Source organism: Pararge aegeria, chromosome 15 (assembly GCF_905163445.1).
Source record: "Pararge aegeria chromosome 15, ilParAegt1.1, whole genome shotgun sequence".
Taxonomy (NCBI): domain Eukaryota; kingdom Metazoa; phylum Arthropoda; class Insecta; order Lepidoptera; family Nymphalidae; genus Pararge; species Pararge aegeria.
The window spans coordinates 1,307,873-1,321,650 of NC_053194.1; the positions used below are offsets into that span (position 1 = coordinate 1,307,873).

The following is a 13,778-nucleotide window of genomic DNA, read 5'->3' on the forward strand; positions in this document are numbered from 1 at the left end:
CACCACCTACCTCTTTTCTATGTTTTTTCCTTTTACGCCATTGGTTGCCTGGAAGAAATCGCTATGTAGCGATAAGGCCACCAAATTGTACCTCTGTTATATCTCTGCAACTACTTTTTTTCTTTGGTGTACAATAAAAGTGTATTCATTCATTCATTCATAACTACTCCGTTTCACTCAACGGTGACAAAGTGCTGGTACAGATCAACATTGCGGAAACAATGAACCCCCACACTTTAACTTCCTGTGTATTACTTTTTCTGAGAATATTAAACAATCGACTTAAAAATAAAGCAACGTTTAATTTGTGGTAAATCAGATCTTTTTTATTTTCGATGCCGTAATTCCAATAATGCTTGGGTACTGCAAGTGAAGCGTGTAGTTGTTATAAGCACATTGATCACAGGCTCGACACGAGAGCGCGGTAAACGGCCCCCTGCCGGCAACCATAGACAGATTGACTTCAGGGCTGACACCGGTAAGTTATTTTCAAAATTCAAAATTCGAAATTCATTTATTTCGGGTAGGCCTACTTTATAAGCACTTTTGAAACGTCAAGTATGTATATTTGTAGCGACTCTACCACCGGTTCGGAAAGCAGATTCTACCATCATCACTATTATCTGCATACTGTTTTTTTTATCTGTATTGCTTATTTATTTGTATATATGTATCTTCACTGCTTCAAAATTAAAGTCGTCGGCATAACGTACTAAGCAAATCATAAATGACGGTCGAGTGGCGCAGTGGGCAGCGACACTGCTTTTTGAGTCGAAGGTCGTGGGTTCGATTCCCACTACTGTAAAATGTTTGTGTGATGAGCATTAAGTGTTTTTCAGTGTCTGGGTGTTTATCTGTATATTATAAGTTTTATGTGTATTTTATTTATAAAAAAAAAATATTCATCAGCTATCTTAGTACCCATAAAGCTACGCTTACTTTGGGGCTAGATGGCGATGTGTGTATTGGTCGTAGTATATTTATTTATTTATTAAATTAATTACTAAAATAACACTTACTTCAACGGTGAAGGAAAACAACGTGAGGAAACTTGCATGCCCAAGAGTCCTCCATAATATTCTCTACTACTAACCCCTACTTCCTTAACACCTCATTGTGGTACGAGACCAGGGCACGGGTCTCCTACCCGATGAATATTTTTTATGAATATAATACACATAAATACTTACAATATACAGATAATCACCCAGACACTGAAAAACATTCATGTTCATCACACAAACATTTTCCAGTTGTGGGAACCGAACCCACGTGCTTGGACTCAGAAAGCAGGGTCGCTGCCCACTGCGCCGTCAAATTAAAACGCATGTGATTTAGGCTTTTGCAAACACTTGCTGGAAAGCGAAATAACCCGTTCTGGAAGCACTGGGTGGGTTTCCATACACACACACGGAGCAAATAGTATTAAATTTTAATTATTTTTTAAATTTTATTTAATAATTATCATTATTTTTATTTTGTCTTTTAAATTTATTTTATTGATTTTATATTTATGACTGCATCCATCCATTGTTTACTGCAATTTTAATTTTAATTCGATTTTGTTTATTGTTAATTATTTATTTATCTTTTCTCTGATATTGTTATTTTTAATGTATTAGTATGGGCTTTGCCTGAAATAAAGAGATTATAAAAAGAAAAGTTACAGGTGGGGTTCGAACTTGGCACGCCGAAAGTGAAGCCGGAGTCCTATCCACTGGGATATCACCGCTACCTTTGGATGCTTGCTTGATCACCGTATAATGGGTCCAACACCGCAGCTAGCAGAATTTGAATCTTGTGTTTTGCCAGCCCTAGGTTTGAAGCGACGCTACAGAAGCGTCATTGTAGTCGACTTCATTAGATGATGGAATGGAGACAATGCTCGGAATCCGCTTATAAATTATCTGCAGACACGCCTCGCGGAGATGCTGCAGCTGGAGTTATGTAGTAACTTTATGAGCTGATTGTTTGCGAACTACGATCGGATAAGAAGTAAAGAAACTGTATTTTATATATTGGATAGAAGCAAGCGTTACTTTGCGGAAATCCATAATATATTATGAAAATTAAGCTTAATTTGCTATACTCCGCAAACAGCAGGAGAATCTGTATGGTGTAATTTATAATTTCTTCAATCCTTATACTCCACACCACCTGCGTAGAGGGTTCCTACCCTCTACGCACGTTTCGCTCCGAAACCGGAGATGTTAACATATATTATGTTTATTACGTTTATGTATATTATTCATAAAAATATTAATCAGTTATCTTAGTACCCATAACACAAGCTAAGCTTACTTTGGGACTAGATGGCGGTGTATGTATTGTCGTAGTATATTGTATATACCTTCACTACATACAAATAATAAAAAGAAACTTAAACGCAATATTATATATAGAGACTGATTATTAATATATACCTGTAAAACGAATATCATTATACAACGTGTAACGGAATTACGAAATAATATTGAATGATGCGTAAGTATATTTCATAAGGAATCATCCTGTAAAAATATTAAATCAAAACAAGCATGTTTATTTTTCCATAAAAACTAATTTAAAACATTCGAAATGTTTACTTAGGACAACCCTATTGAAGATAAAAGACCCTAAAAGCCAAAAGAAGTAAAAGATGAAGAACAAGACAAGATAAAAGATAAACACGGGCATAGTACCTACGCTACGCGATGCGAGGTACCTAATAAAGTGACTGGATTCACATGATTTTAATTTTGCACGTGATGTTAGGGCTGTGTTCTTTCAGTATACACTATGGCAGTGGTTTACTCAAAATCAATTTGGTACTCAGAGACAGTTCCTACATAATGTATCTCTTAAGCTTGTGAAGTATTATTTCGGTTTTCATTTACGCGTTGTACAGGTACTGCAGATATATGAAACCCGTTCCCCTTATCGGTTTCTATGTGGCATCGTACCGGAACGCGTACATCTAAGCTAAATGATCTAGTAGGCAAGGACAATCAGCGAGTGGCAATTCAATCGAACTACCGACTTCCTTCCAAGCAAACACGATAAACGGCAGGCGCTCAGCGACGGGACGGGTCCATTGAGTCCAACGCCCACTTCCGCTACGCACGCCTCCGGTGGCGGCATTGTTAGCGTTGGTCAGAGGTTACTGACATTCGCCACACCTATTACATTGTCACTACCGACTAATAGCCTTAAAATTCAAAATTCATTTAATTCACGTAGGCCTAATATAAGCACTTTTGAAACACCAAGTCGTTCTGTTTGTAGTTACTCTACCACCGGTTCGCAAGGCAGATTCTACCGAGAAGACCCGGAGAAGAAAAAAACTCAGTAGATTGCTCTTTTTCAACATCATTTTACAGCTTACAATCTTTAAATCTTTCTATCTTGTGAGAGATGCGTGCACTTCACGCATGCACAAAAGCACTGCCTACACTAAAATTGATATATCACTCGTATAGGAGGAGAATTTTAGCCGTTTTATTCAATTTTCCTGGTGTATGCATACCCTGGTAAGAAACCCAGTGCACCCCACTGGAGATGAGAGCGGAACCTGCTTCCAATCAGCCTTGTCGTTAAGAAATTCATCAATCGTGTAGTAACCACGATTTATTAATTGTGTTTTAACACATTGTTTAAACTTATGCAAATTATCTTGGGAATCATATTATAAAAGCATATGATCAATCCCACAAATGACTTTAAGTGAAGTAAGGCGGTTTAAGTTTCTGCAAGATTGTACAAGATTAGCTCGCTCGTAATCAAACCCTACGTTTGAAGTAACACGACACAAGTGTCGTAGTTGGCTTCATTGGATAATGGAATGGAGACATTGCAAGGAATCCGCTTATAAATTATCTGCGGACACGCCCCGTGGTAATGCAGCTGGAGTTAAGAAGGAACCAAGTAATAAGACCACTTTTTGTGAACTACCGTCCGATAAGAAGGTAAGAAACTGTATTTTGCATCCATGATATAGGAAACGTATCAGCGTTGAAGCAAGGCAGTGGATTTTTTTTAACAAACACTCTCGCAATTTTAAAATTATTACGGAAATATGGATGCGAAAGAGTAGGATTTTTTTTTGTATAATTATTGGCGGACAAAGCATATGGTCCACCTGGTGCCATGTAGAACACAATCGCAAGAGAAACACTTCGCAGGAGATACAAGAAATACTTCCTATAAAGATCCCTTAAGTTGTTGCTCGGTCCACACCCTTCATACTACTTTTAGAAATATATGCAGAGGAGGAAGGAGAACACTGTCGCCCAAAACACAGGTTAATACCTAGCTTGAGTTTTCATGATCTTCTACGGATCTCCTCATTCCTGATTTGATAACGTAGAGATACTCCCAACATTGCTCTCTCCATCGCCCGCTGAGTGATTCTGAGCCTTATAGAACCCATATATGGTCCTCATAAGAACAATATTATTATTATATCATTACTAGCTGACCCGTGCTTCGTCTGCACCAAATCGGTTATTACCGGAAAATGTCATTTTCTAAAAATGAATTCTAGCTAGATCGATTTATCGCCCCCGAAATCCCCTGTATACTAAATTTCATGAAAATCGTTTGACCCGATTCCGAGATTCCAATTATATATATACAAGAATTGTGCGTTTAAAGATATAAGATATAGTGTTCGTTTCCAGTTAACACTATATCTCTGTTAAAATAATGTGTACAAAAGTATCCTTTTTATCTCTGGAAAATAAATTCTTACGGAATTAACAAAAATATTTATTGTTAAACCAATTATTGTATTATGTCGGTATTCAGTGAGCGAGAAAATGAATAAGTATTTCGCTGTAATAAATTTTACAAGGGTTAAATGCGGGCGAAACCGCAGACGTGCTTGTATCCCAAGATGAATAGGGTTCCGTACTTGAAGGATGCCTAAGGGACTGTCCGTCTGTCTGTCAGGCATCTGTATCTCATGAACGGTGGAAAGTTGAAAATTTCATAAAATGTTATATTATTCTATTTCCGCTAAGAGGCTTCTCCAAGCAACAAACGAGTTGTTTTCGGTCGATCTTAATAAATGTTAGTTAATGACAAGTGACAGTTTCGCCATATTATCTACATATTGTGACGTCACAAGGTTAATTAGTTCAACACAAGGTTAATAATTATTGGATTACCAATAATTTAATGTTATTTAACCATTTTGTAGTTTTCGAATTATCTCAAATAACAAAAAAAATATAGGTTATTTACGAAGCTATTTTAAACAATACAGTATAATTACTTATACAATTAAATGCATTTGAAACGTTGTGTATTTCATGTGGATCGAAATTATTGTCAGCATATTATATACAATATTTAATTATGTAAATATACTATATATTTACATAATTAAATTAACTCTCGATAAACAAATTCAAACTACATACACACTAACATACATTACACCCGTGCGAAACCGGGGCGGTTGAATATTAAATAAGAGAGAAAGTATTTACGAACGAACGAGATGTAACGTTATATTTATGAATTAATAAAAATTTTACCATCCATAAAAATGTGAAATGATATTTTTTTATGTCCACTGCGGTGTAAACGTTCCTTATCAGTGACGTTGTTAAAGTACTATTGTAATGCATTTTATGCTCAAATGGGTGAGTTTTTGAGATGGGCATAGTACAGGCATTAATTGACAGTTACTCTTATAGCCTACAGGTGAAATGAGAGTACAAACGCCTACTGTGATAATAAAGATATTATGTAGCACACAATAATATTAAATTCATTTATATAAAACAAATTCATTTAATATGTTTTGTTATAGCTAATTCTATGTCAATTTATTTGAATTAAATTTAGCGCAACCAATCGACAAAATATTTATAATTTATGATGGAAAGTTATTTATGAAAATAAAAACGCCTTATATCGTTTTTATGGCAAATTTATTTTTACACAAAACCTAAAATGAATTTCTTATTTACGTATTTTGTATATTAACCTAATATTGTTTATGATTGTAAAATTATCTATGAAATCCCAATAACTTTTTTTTTTATTACACCACAAGTTAGCCAAACGCAACTTTTGATAAGTGATGATGAAGCCTACGTTCGTAGCGGGCTAATCTGTTAGGGGTATGGCAGTTGTTTTATTTAAAACCCAAATAGTTCACTCTTAATAGCCTTAATAGCTCTATTTGAAGGCCGTCTTAAAAACCTCACTATTTAAAAAGAAAGCCACTTACTTGCAATAATAAAGTCGGCCATCTCTCCCCGTGTGCACCGTCCAACCTTCTTTTAGCTCCGTTTGTATCCTCTCCAACGAAACCTCGTCCTCCAGAGCCCCCCTCCCTTCAAACCTTGGACTCCCACTTCCCATTCTGGGACTTCCACTACCCATTCTAGGACTCCCATACTTCGGACTGGCACCCAACTTGGGACTGTTGGCACCCAACCGAGGGCTGTTTGAACTTGATGCTCCATCGCTCAAACTGGGACTTCCTGTGAGTCTGGTGGTAAAATTGGGGCTGATGTTGGGTCGGCTTGGGGTTAGCTTGGGGCTGGCTGTGCCGCTAGGACCGGGCGATGAAGTCTGCTGAAGCAGCATCGCTTTTCACGTCATTGCACCATTTTTGTTATCTGAAAAGATGCAAACGTTTTTCTGAATAATTGGTACATCGTATTTTGAAGAAGAAGAAGAAACACTCTATTACACGTATAACATACCTACAGAAAAAGAAACAGTAAACAATGTAGACATGCAAAGGCGGCCTTATTGCTGCAAGCAATCTCTTACAGGCAACCTTTGTAGATAGGACTTAGAGCAAGAGATCGGGGTAGTACCAAGAGTGTTGATATAATATATATACATACGTAAATACCAAAATGTATAGATACAAACGCATAGATAATTTAAATAAATATACGTAATATTTAATTATGAAATATACATAATAAATTTAAATATATATCATACATAATAGATAAATATAAGTACATTTACAAACAATAATAAAGAATCTACTTCAAATGCCATCACTCAAAGAGAGGTAGTAGTCCTTCAGACGACTCTTAAATATCAGAAGGAATTTATTTCCACGGATTTCAAAATTTCGGATAGAAAAAAAGAGTTATTTAAGTACTTAAAAAAAAAAATTCTACAAAAAAATCTAGAGTAGTAGGTTCACCTATATATCTATGTGATTAATAAAAACGCTGTGAATTTATAACACAGAAATGCGGGATTTTTCAAAACCAAAATAAACGCGGATGAAGACGCTGGAATGCAAAAGTGTGTCTGTGTATTTGTTACCTTTGCACGAAACTTGGTTTAAATATAGCTTGTAACCTGGTGATTAATATATGATATTTTTTATCCAGATGCAGCATCAAAGTCATCGAAAACTTTGTCTGTAAATATGCACGGCTTCACAGCTAAGCCGATCTTGGTGAAATTTTGTATAGATATAGTTATATTGCATTTGTGATACGGACAGTGGCGTGCATTGCATATATGCAAATAAGCAGTGCATACCCTACCCTCAGGGTCTTAAAGAACCTTCAGATAGGACCATTAAAGTTTTGTAATTAAAAAAACACTAAGTAAAAAATATATGAAAGCGCCATCTAGTAATGAGCGGCCAAACTTCTAGGTCAATTGTCGCTAGACAGGCGACAGCGCAACCAGCGCGCGCGAGGCGTAGGTATAGCTTATAAAATAAAAATTTCTACTTCGTATTTTAATTTTTAACCGTAAATGCTAAACATTTACCTTTTAAAACACGTAAAAATACCTATATTATCATTTAAATCTCATGTTATCGATTGCAGGGTAAATCAATTATCATGAATCACTCGACATATGACGCCATCTACTGTTGCATAGAAATATCAAATAAAATAAGCACGCCCAAAGAAAGAATCGTTCTGCTAGATGTGTGCGTGCAAGTTAGTAGTGTGTGTCGTGTAATGTTATAATCGTGCGCTTGTACTTACAAGATTAGCATCGGTCTTGTGTGAACAGTTTCATTCATAAATTCTCTATGTATAGGTGTCTATAAGCACTGCTTACGGAAGTGGAGAATCAATTACGTGTTTGATTTTTTTATGAAAAGTATTCTAGGAATTATTGGAAAGTGAGAAAGTTAACAATAAATATTGTTTCTATTTATCAAAATAAAATAGCGTTCGTACCCATACTTACAAAAAAATTAAAGACATATTTTGACTAATTTCGAATATTATCATTAGCATATTCAATCGCCATTATTGTTTACCTTCGAACAATGCTCTATGGCGTTGGTGATAAATAAACGGTTAAAGTGCATAAATTCAGCAACTTATAAAAGTTTGAGTAGTGATAGTTTAATGTGTTAACGTTATTTTATAGTTTATTCATTCATTTTATAATGAAAGCATATTCGTGCGGTATTTGTTTGGGTTCAGTGTGCCTGGAAAAAGTACTTAGAGACAACTTTAATTTCTATCCCTTTATCGTAAAATTAGAAATCATTCGCAAAGGAAGGTGTGTACCAATGTTACAAATATCCACAAAAAAAAGGTGATAAAGTAAAACGTATGTGTAATAATAAATATTACGAAAACTATTCTTGACTAAGCGGCTTTGTACACACCAATCGATTATTTTGCTTTCCTTTTGTTTTATTGTCCAATATACGTAAAGTTTGAAATGATAAAGGATATTGTGATATTAATAATTTTCATCAAGACGCTAAAAACATGTTGGAAAAAAATATTATCATCTTCAGTGTGCTTAGAAAATGCTGCCGAATGGTGTGTCATAACTTTGTGACGTAAATCAGGGTATGTACTTTTATTCAATTAGCAGTAGATAGACGATAGTATTAAATCAATCAAAAATATAACTTTCGTAAAGTAATTTGAATATAAACCGACATATCTAAAATATAAATTTTACTTTATGTTTGTGCTGAACACCTTGTGCATACCCTGGGTCCAAGGGCTATGCACGCCACTGGATACGGACATATTAATTTATCCCGGGAAAACTAACGCAGCCGGATTTTAAAAAACAGTCGTAAAAGACCCGGTTGAAGACGTAAAATAAAATCCAATTTTTACTGTCTAGCAATGTCACATTGAAAATCGAAATCTCTTCCCTTGACAGTATGACGGAATTTCTTGGCTGTTTTAGCAATATTCTAAAGGGCAAAGCGCTCTGCGTCACACGTCCTTTACGAAAGTAAATAAAAATATCGCCTACGCGACGTAAGTATCTACCCCTACGTGTTCTAGGAAACTCAAAGGGAGCGCGTTAATTTTAATTTAGTCTATCAAAGTCAAAGACAAAAATATCTTTATTCTAGTAGGCCCATATATATACATAGATGGCACTTATGATGCGTACATTTCATGATAAATGTTTACACGATAGTGAGATGATGGCGATAACCATAATCATAAACTTAAAACTAAAGCTAGGAGTTATAAATACTTAAAGGTAGGCTTTTTATAACTCTTACAATGCCTATCCATAAGTTTCTTATAACTCGTAATGGAGATTTTCTTCATTTTAGACTATCTGCATACACTGCGCATATCTTCTATGTACGCCACTGGCCTTCAGCGCATCCTTAGTTATCCTTAGGACGCGGAAACGAGAGCATCAGCTGCTGAAGGCAGATGGTAGAAAGGAGGGTAGAAGTCTTCAAGTTGGCTCTTGACTGCAACCTTACGCCTGGGACACGTCTCCCATGGAGGAAAATCCCCTCACGCTACTCCAAGACAGGTCCGTGGGTTTTACCGATTATTACGCGGGACTAAGGCGAGCGCCTTACGTGCTCTCCAACACACGGGATGGAATATCCCAATTTCTACCGAGGAGAACCGACATCCGTAATCGAAGCTAATCATTCATCTGGAATAAAAATCGAAGCAATTAGCTATTAAAAGTAGCCTATGTACCTAACTATCTCGACTGTGAGATAGTAGAAAAACCTGGCTAAGTTTGTTGTGGGGCCTTCTAACCAGGGCGCATTTGGAAGCTTTAGTTTTAAGCTAACGAATGCAGTTATCACCATCACCTTACATTAGTAGTAACATGTTAATGTATGAACACTTCACAAGTGCCTTTAATAAGGTCTACTTGAAAAAAACATTTTTGAATTTGAATTTGAATTTATCTTCTTCTGTAACTATATGGATAAAAAACTCCGTAAATCGGAACTAATTAATAAATTCCATTTTCGTTTATTAATTCACGTTCATAGGCATGAATTGAAATTAAATGAAATGTACTTATTTGTATGAATATGTGATAAAATGTTCTTAACAAAATAAAAGTCGCAACATCCGGTCAGGCTACCCCAACATACAAAATTTGGTCAATAATACATAAAGCTTCAATTGCAATTACATTAAATATCTCTACACACATGGCACTATAGATTTCAAATGCATGGCATGACTACAATTCTTGAAAAAATGAATGCGGCAAATCATTTTCGAGTCTACAATTGTATACCCACAAAAGAAAGCCTAGTAAATATATCAAATACAATCTTTAAAATGGCACACTGATTAAAGCCAGCCACGAAAAACTGGGACATGCTATCTTAATTGCTCACAAAAAGATGGCTCCTGCAACAATGTAATCGCTGAAACGCGACTGAAAATATGGAAATGGCAAAAATTTCTTCGGTGATATTCTGCTCATGGCACCTAAACACATGTAACCACAAACATAGTTACAAATATATGTATTAAATAACATAGCGGTAAGGTAAACGTAAAGTAACGGTAGCGGTGATAGCTCAGTGGGCAGCTCGACTTTCAAGAGGCCGAGTTCGAATCCCAGCACGCACCTCTAACTTTTCTAAATTATGTGCGTTTTTAATTAATTAAAATATCACTGGCTTCGACGTTGAAGGAAAATGTCTTGAGGAAATCTGCATGCCTCAAAGTTTTCTATAATGTTCTCAAAAGTGTGCGGAGACCATCAATCCACACTGAGCCAGCGTGGTGGACGACGGCAATGGCGTGCATAAAGGGGGATATGCAGATAATATAAACTGAAGAAAATCCCCAGTACGAGTTAAAAATAGTTAAAGGTAGGGTTTTATAACTCTTACAATGCCTATCCTTAAGTTTTTTATAACTCTTACTGGGGATTTCTTCATTTCATATCATCTGCATACCATACCCTGTTCATACCCTCTATGCACGCCAATGTCGGTTATATATTATATATGGATATAGATGGGTTCCAGTTACCAAATAAAGGATTTTTATTATTATTATTCACCGATTTTGGAAATCATACTCTAGAACAACGAGCCAGTGGTGAGCGGTGTAAGGTCACAGATTAACAAACATTTCGCGGCATTCGTGAAAACAAAGCTGCCAAGTGTCAACATACCGAATGAATTACCTCGTGGCCGACGGAACCACACAATGTAGCAGGAAACAATATTGTCACGGCCTAAATACGCGGACGACGACAACTCGGCCTTTTGAAAAAATTATACACTAACTGGAACCCCATTATCTCAATTTATTTTAAAGGATAGAGGTTCTTTGAAGTTATACTTCTTTTGGCTCGTTATGGAAAAATGATGAGAGTAAATTTTTACGATGCGCGCGCACACCGTCACAAAAAACCGACACCATGAAGTTAGCTAAAAGGATTGACAGTGTACACTTACAATTGTCAAAGTCTGCGGGCTCATTCCGATGATTAAATTAATTCAATTGTACATACATCTCAAATTTTAATGTTGAGTGAAATTTGTTTGTCCGATAGTCTAGTAGTTCTTTAATTTTGTATAAATATTTTTTTTGTGATATTTAAATACACTTTATTTAACTAGATAATGCATAATAAAACTTTCAATGTTCCTTTTTTCTATTGTTAGTGTCGTTTTTAATACAAACTTAGCATAAGTTGATGAGTTTCTTAATGACAAGGTTGCTTGGAAGCATCCGGCTCCGCTTTCATCTCTCACAAGATAGAAAAATGAATGTTAAAATATAAAATGTAAATTTTTGATGTTGGAAAAGAGCAACTGCTGAGTTTCTTGCCGGCTTCTTCTCGGTAGAATCTGCCTTCCGAACCGGTGGTAGAGTCACTACACACGGACAGACTTGACGTTTCAAAAGTGCTTGTATTAGGCCTACTTGAAATAAATGAATTTTGAATTTTGAATTTTGAATTTTAAGGCGAAAGATAAAAATTTTGAAAAGATTTTTATCTTGTTACGCTAAAGAAGTTGAACTTCTAACGCGTGTATTTAAATACACCCACTTTTTTTTATTACACTATAAGTTAACCCTTGACTGCAATCTAACCTGGTGATAAGTGATGATGCAATTTAAGATGGTAGCGGGCTAACCTGTTAGGGAGTATGGTAGTCATACGCGACCAGTTTCTACGCGACACCGGAACACTAAATCGCTTAGTTTCTTTGTCGGTTGGTTAAGTAGGAGGTCCCGGGATTCAGTTTGGTAATTTATAATTACAGAATTTTCTGGATTGGTCTGGTGGGAGGCTTTGGACGTGGGTACAGTAAGGCTGCTTGGTGGAAGAAATGAGCATGCCAGTCAGTGGCGATCCTATGTGGCAATGCCTATCCTTAAGTTGAAAAACATTCATGTTCATCACACACACATTTTTCTAGTCGTGGGAATCGAACCCACGGCCTTGGACTTACGAAACACTCTGCCCACACAAAATTCATCACCGCTTATTTTATTGGAACATAATTAGTAAGTAATAACACTTGAATGAACTTTATACATTTAAAAATAAAACTTTGAAGCAAAACTCGTCTTTTGCTATGAATAAATGTAACAAAGGCAGATCAATACCAATCTTGCTGTCTTCCAGATAATTAGTGGGGAAAAGTTACCATCCATCATGGCTTCAAAGTAGGTTCACCAGGTGGAACAACTATCGCGGAACGTCCCGGATCATTATCGGTTTCGTAGCATTATTTTGACATTTTGTAAAGGGTTAGTTTTTTTCGGAGATTTTATTTTAATTATTTTTTTAAGCAAAAAGACACCCGTGAAGACGTTTCAATTGTCCAATCCGTCTCCCCGAGGCTATAAAAAGAATTCAACAAGTACCAATAACGACAAAAACAAACATAAATAGCTATATAAATAAGATAACTTAAGAGTTTAAAAAAAAACAATGAACAAAAATTCAAAAATAATAAAAACAAAACATTCAAACATATAATTGCTATCGCATATCACCTACTCTCCAATAACATTTTAATTTATTTTCGGAGCTGAAGCGACGGGGTGTGGAATATGTCCAGCTCCGAAATACTATGAGTTAGGTCATTGAGCATGCGCAGCGCACAAATCATCCGAGATATTCCGGGATATCCTATAGTTGCATGAGAGTAAAGGTATAAATTACTTTATTAATATACCCATTGGCGTGCACTTCATACACGCACAAAAGCACTACCTACACAAATTATTTTAGCTATTTATCTAGCTGTAATTTTTAATGAATGTGTTGATATGGGTATTTTTCCGAACCTAATGAAATGTAGTAAATTAATACCCCTTTTTAAATCCGGTCATAAAAATTACCTTAACAATTACAGGCCTATTTCAATCTTGCCAACTCTTAGTAAGGTCTTTGAAAAAATTATACTTTATCAACTTTTAAATCATTTTAATGTAAATAACTTACTTCATCCGGAGCAGTACGGCTTCACTAAAGGTCGTAGTACAACGGATGCAGGCGCAAGACTCATAAAGCATATTTACGATGCCTGGGAACGTTCGCAGAATGCCATTGGTGTT

General features: G+C 35.8%; 1 protein-coding gene across 1 annotated transcript in view; it reads right to left on the minus strand.

Moving 5' to 3' along the window:
* The window catches only part of LOC120629872, a 221,538-nt gene that overhangs the window by 138,050 nt on the left and 69,710 nt on the right, over positions 1-13,778 (minus strand). The window contains exon 2 of the mRNA XM_039898946.1: positions 6,221-6,614. Within this exon, the coding sequence (XP_039754880.1) occupies positions 6,221-6,582 (362 nt within the window). The 5' untranslated portion in view covers positions 6,583-6,614. The remainder of the gene's footprint in view (positions 1-6,220; positions 6,615-13,778) is intronic.